At 45.3% G+C, this 5497-nt stretch overlaps 1 protein-coding gene across 1 annotated transcript; it reads right to left on the bottom strand.

Moving 5' to 3' along the window:
• Nucleotides 1-4417: 4417 nt before the first annotated feature.
• Nucleotides 4418-5182, bottom strand: LOC148550645 (uncharacterized). The gene is made up of 2 exons (XM_088494570.1): nt 4888-5182; nt 4418-4791 (listed from the first exon to the last, which is right to left on the bottom strand). The coding sequence occupies exons 1-2, from the start codon at nt 5180-5182 to the stop codon at nt 4418-4420; spliced, it is 669 nt and encodes a 222-aa protein (XP_088350696.1).
• Nucleotides 5183-5497: the final 315 nt, after the last annotated feature.

The following is a 5497-nucleotide window of genomic DNA, read 5'->3' as shown; positions in this document are numbered from 1 at the left end:
TAATAATGACTCTCTCTTGTCTTAAACCAGGTTAAACAATGATTTAGAGATTTAATACTTCAACCTGAAATAATGTAGTAACACCATTGTCAATATGATAATGGATGATTTCATGTAAAGGGCAAGGATTTTCTAATGATAGAAGATATCTACCATATTAATCAATTTTACGTTAATATTATATATAATATGTATAAAAATGTATTTTGTATGCTTAAATTGATGTTCACTTACTTAGACACCTAATAAGTATGGAAAGGGTAGATCTATTGAAAAAACAATGAAGAGTAAGCAATTCTAGAGGGATATGTGTTGTTCATTGCTTGATGATTCAAAATTTTATCTCATGTTTGTCTGAATTACGCCACCATATCACAATTTTATTAAGTACCGTACCATGTTATTCACGATGATAACGCTCGGGTGATAGAAAATGGGAGTGGGACTAGCACAATGCATTTTTTAAATTTCAGAAAATAAAATAGTGCAATCCAAATCTGAACGCTATTAAGGATAGGACAAGATAAAATATTAAAAATGAGATATAAATGACAAAAATTTTATATTTTTGTATTTTATTTGGTGATAAACTAGAATAAATTATGAAAATATTTTTATTTTTTTATTAAAAAAAATTGAGAAGAAAAATATAATAATAAAAAATATAATTATGAAAAATTAACAAAAATAATAAAAAAAATAAAAAATAAGTTGTGTCTCTTGTTAGTGTCTCTGTATTCTTTTTGTCAGGATAGACACAAAATACACTAATTCATTATTTCTGGACATAATATATCTACCCATGTTTCATCTATCAAATACAATTTTGTGTTTCTATATTCCTGTCTTAGTATCTGTACTGGAAGACTCTGGTACGAGTTGTAAGATGGATCGGGGACTTGTGGGTTGAAACGGCGGCCGGATCGTCTGACTGGAGCAATGGACGGTGGTACCTGCAAAGACACTTCGACGTTCAAGTCAGAATGGATCTGAGAGGTATAAGATGTGTAGAGTGAATGACGTACCTGAGGGGCCTGAGACTCCCCTTTATATAGGCGATGGTATTTATTTTATCTTATCTTATTTGACTAAGATAAGGGAGGTGTTTGAATTTAAATATTGGTTAGGGAATCTAGTGGGCCCGCTTTGGGGCCTTCTAGAAGGAGGAAGTGGGCCGAACCCGGGTAGCCGGGTTGGGGGCCGTACTAGGCGTGAAATCCAGAGGTTGGATCCGTAACATTTGCCCCGTAGCGGGAGAGCGAGCGAGGTCGGTCTTTGTCGCTGGAGGTCATGGGTTTGGCCATTTATGGCTTTATTCGGTGTTATTGAAATGGGAGTCAGAGCCCGAGGGGTCGGTTTGCTGGCTTACCCTATGTGGGAGGGGGCGACTCGTGGGCCGTCGTTCTTAGAATATGTGTTAGTGATTGGTTTGGGCTTTTCGTATTCCTACGCCCGTTGTGTTTCTCGAGATGCGCTGTTAGTTGCGTTTTTAGAGAGCATTTATTGCGAAGGGACACTTGAACTGCTTCTCTTTTTTGCCCCTCCAACCTTTGTTGGTTCTTGGGGGGTATTTTTGGTTTTTCACCATTCGCAACTATTTTGATTTTTACTTTCCTTCCCTCGTTCGTTTCATTTCTTAGTTTTCTCTATTTCGTGCTTTTTCTGCTTTCTCTGCTTTGCATTCTTCCGTTCTTCTTTCGTGCACTTTGGTGTTTTGCTTTGCGCTCCTGTACCCTTCCTGCTTCAGTTCCCTATCAGGTTAGTATTTTTCCTTTTTTCTTTTTGCTTTGCTTGGGTGATTTTGTTTCCTGCAATTTCTGTTTTGGGCTATTTTGGGTAGGTGTAGTGATCTTTTTTGGAGGGAGTGAGCACCACTATTTTTGGGGCGTAGTTGGTGGTAGATGGTAGTCATTTTTTTTTGCACCGTTTTTCGCCGTGTGGCTTTGGTAGGCTAACGGTGGTGCTCCCTCCTTTTTTAGGTATGTCTCAGTGGAGGACTGAGAATGTGGGTGCTTCGGTGGTTCCGGCTGGGGGGCATTCCCTCTTTATATTATTGCGAGACTTCCGATGTCTGGGGAACACCATCTCGATGACGGAGGTGGATCTTCAACGTCTCCGTGACCAGGGAGCTATTTGTTGGGGTGAGGATGCTGAGCGTCAGTATGAGCTCGCTCTCTCCGGGGTTGACGATCGGGTTTGTTATCTTAATCCCGACTCTTCGACCGTTCCGGATTGGATGTGGGTGTACGAGTCAATGTTTACTCGCCTTGGTGTGCGGCTTCCTTTTTCGCCTTTCGTCCAAGCGTTGCTGAACCGGTGTTCTGTGGTGCCGTCTCAGTTGCATCTGAACAGCTGGGCTGCCATTCGCACCTTTGAGCTTTTGTGCGAGTACCTGGAGCTTCTGGCTTCAGTTAACGTTTTCCTCTTCCTCTTTCTATGCACCTTGTCGACCAAAGAGGGGAAGCACAACAAGGGGTATATGTCGTTTAGGCCCAGCCTAACTGACGTCTCTTTGGTCTATACGAAGATTCTTTTCACGGGTTTAAAAGAGAATATTTTAAAGTGCGTCCTGCTCGGGGACATCATCCCTTTTAGTTAACTTTGGAGGGGGAACATCGGTTTCCGACATACTGGAACTTTGGTGCCAATCCGTCTTATCTGACTCGGGTTACCCATGAGGGGTTGTCCCTGGAGGATAAGGATATTGCCAGTGCCCTCTGGCATATTTTTGGGGAGGATCCTCTGAATCCTCGAGATGTCATGGGGGATCCGACGGCCTGTCGTGCTTTTATCGGTATATGTTTGTCTTTCCTTTTAACTTTTGTATCTTCCCGGTTTTGGGACTTATGAATTTTACATATTTTTGTTCTTTTAGTTGAGATGGTTGGTAGTTTGACGACTTTGGCGAGGTTGAAGGCCGCCATGGATCGGGAGATGGCTTCAGATGCTTCTCCTTCTACTCCCTCATCCCGACCTGCTGATGATTCGAGGACAGTCTCTCCGGAGCCGACCTCAGCTGGGGGTGGGGGTTCTGGTTCCCCCGATCCAGAGTTGGGGGTGGCAGGTGGCGATGAGGAGGTGGTCGTGGATTTGGCTGCCGATGCCTCTCGAAAGCAGAAGAGGCCGGAGGAGGCTAGCAGTGAGAACCTGGAGGAGGAGGGTATGGTTCCCTCTGTGATGGACCGGAGCTTCAACGCCCAAGCCTTTATCAATCAGCATCTCATGCCTGGCACCGAGGAGTTTTTCCATGACTGTGACGTCGCTTTCTAAGCTAAGTCGGTGTATCGGGCCCTTCTTCGTTCTGCCGTGATAGTCCGGAAGGCCGAGCCTGTGATGGCTCAAGTGGGTCTTCTGGATAAGAAGCTTCATCATTCTCAGACCGAGGTGGGTAAGATGAAGGATTAGTTGGAGGTGGCGGAGATGGCGAGGTTGAAGGCTATCGAGGAAGCCGAGGACGTCGGGGCCGAGCTTCTCCGCTTATCCGAGGTTGAGACTTTGCTTTTGTCTCAGCTTGGGGGTGAGCGAAGACAGGCTTCGGATGCCGAGTCTTGAGCTGCTGTTCTTCTTGCCGAGGTTGGTACCCTGAAAGCCGAGGCGGATGCTATGAAGGCTGAGGTGCCGGGGTTGAAGAGAGAGAAGGGGGAACTGTTGGCTAACGTGAAGAATGTGATTTCTACTACCGAGGAGACGATGAGGGCTCAGGCTTTGGTGCTCGCGCCGGATGCGGATGTGTCCTTGATGGGGGCGTTCAAGATCGTCCGGGATGGCCAGATCGTTGATATAGAGTAGAGTACTTGTAAATTCTTTTTGTTGACTTTTATTTAGCGGTTGTGATTTTGGCTGTTTGGCCGTGTTTTAGACTTTGTTTATGGTTTTGTTGTTTCGGCCGTTCGGCCGTGTTTATGACTTGGGTGCGGGGGCTCTATTACTGTTTAAGTCGTTTCCTTGATTATATTTTACGATCGGGTCGTCCAGGACGTTTATTTTTTAAGCCGTTTGTTTTGACTCGTTGATGTTTGGGGTCATTTGGACCATTTGTTTAAGCCATCTTGTGACTTGGGGTCTTACTCGCGGATCGTTCATCATGGGCCCTCGTTGGGTCGCTTTGGTTGTGTTTTTCATGGACATCCGTGTTTGTTTGGCTGCAGGAGTGATCAGTCCCTGGTGGTAGCCGTGTGTTGCGTGCCATTTGGGAAGGGCAGCAGTTTAAGAGAGAGGAAAAAGGATTGAAATAATAAAATAGAGACAAAAATGGAATTTTATTAAGATATTGGGCCTCATTAAAACCCTCTGAGGTGGGCAGGAAAGAGTACCCGAAAAGGATAGCAAATAAGAAAAGAAAAGTATAAATAGGAAAAGATATAAACGAACAAGGAGATTTATCTTAAGATGCAAGATCCTCCATGCTGGCCATTTCCTAGGCGTAGTATCGCCGCAAGTTAGCGGCATTCCAGGTTCTCGGTACTTCGTCCCCGTTGAGTCGTTCGAGTTTGTAGGCTCCCTTCCCGATGACCGCTTTTATTCGATATGGACCTTCCCATTTGGGAGTGAGCTTCCCTTCCCCAGGAGTAGGGGAACCAAAGTCCCATTGGATTAGGCTGCGGTTGTACCTTAGGCTAATTCTTTGTTTTAGGGCTAGTTCCCGTAGGTAGGCTACGCTTTTGACCTCGTCCGTGAAGTCTCGTTCTGCTTCTTCGTTGTTACCTCCAACGGTTCTTCTCGGGTTAGGGTCGCCGACTTCTATCGGAATGACGGCTTCCAGGCCGTAAGTTAGTCGGAACGGGGTTTCTCCTGTTGAAGTTTGGGGGGTGGTTCGGTATGACCAAAGAACCGAGCCGATTTCGTTGGCTCAAAGTCCTTTGGCTTTGTCAAGCCATTTCTTAAGGCCCTTCCCTATTATTTTGTTGGCCGATTCAACCTGTCCGTTTATTTGCGGGTGCTCTACTGAGCTGAACAGGTGAGATATACAGAGTCCTTTTAGGAATTCTTTGAATCGTCTATCCACGAACTGGGTCCCGTTATCTGAGATTACAATCTCGAGGACCCCGAATCGGGTTATGAAGTGTCTCCAGAAGAATTTTTGGCATTGGGCCGCTATGATGGAGGCCAAGGGTTCGGCTTCAATCCACTTGGTGTAGTAATCGATGGTGACGATGAGGTACCGAAGTTGCCTGGGAGCCATGGGAAAAAGGCCGATGAGGTCGATGCCCCATGTCTTGAAGGGTCGATCCACCGTTATGATGTTAGGCTGCTGTGGTGCAGCTTAATGGAAGTCGGAGTGAATTTGGCTTTTGTCGCAATTTTTGACTAATTGTAGGAAATCTTTTATGACGGAAGGCCAGAAGTACCATGCTCAGATAACTTTCTGGGCCAGAGTTTTGCCTCCTATTTGGTGGCTGCAACTCCTTCATAGATTTCGCAAAGTATGTATTCTGTATTGCCGGGTTTGCGCATTTGAGGAGGGGTTGCGAGAACCTGAGCTTATAGAGTTGTCCCG

This window comes from Arachis ipaensis, chromosome B7 (assembly GCF_059453495.1).
Source record: "Arachis ipaensis isolate K30076 ecotype BB chromosome B7, ASM5945349v1, whole genome shotgun sequence".
In the NCBI taxonomy this organism is placed as follows: domain Eukaryota; kingdom Viridiplantae; phylum Streptophyta; class Magnoliopsida; order Fabales; family Fabaceae; genus Arachis; species Arachis ipaensis.
Note: the sequence above shows the minus strand (reverse complement) of the source record. Positions and strands in the feature narration are given on the sequence as shown.

Bases quoted from the DNA above. Each gene is read 5' to 3' on its own strand.
- LOC148550645 (XM_088494570.1), bottom strand. From the start codon at position 5,182: ATGGCTCCCAGGCAACTTCGGTACCTCATCGTCACCATCGATTACTAC. The intron at 4,792-4,887 runs GCCTTAAGAAAT...AAACTTCAACAG, and splicing joins CAACAAAATAATAGGGAAGG to GAGAAACCCCGTTCCGACTA.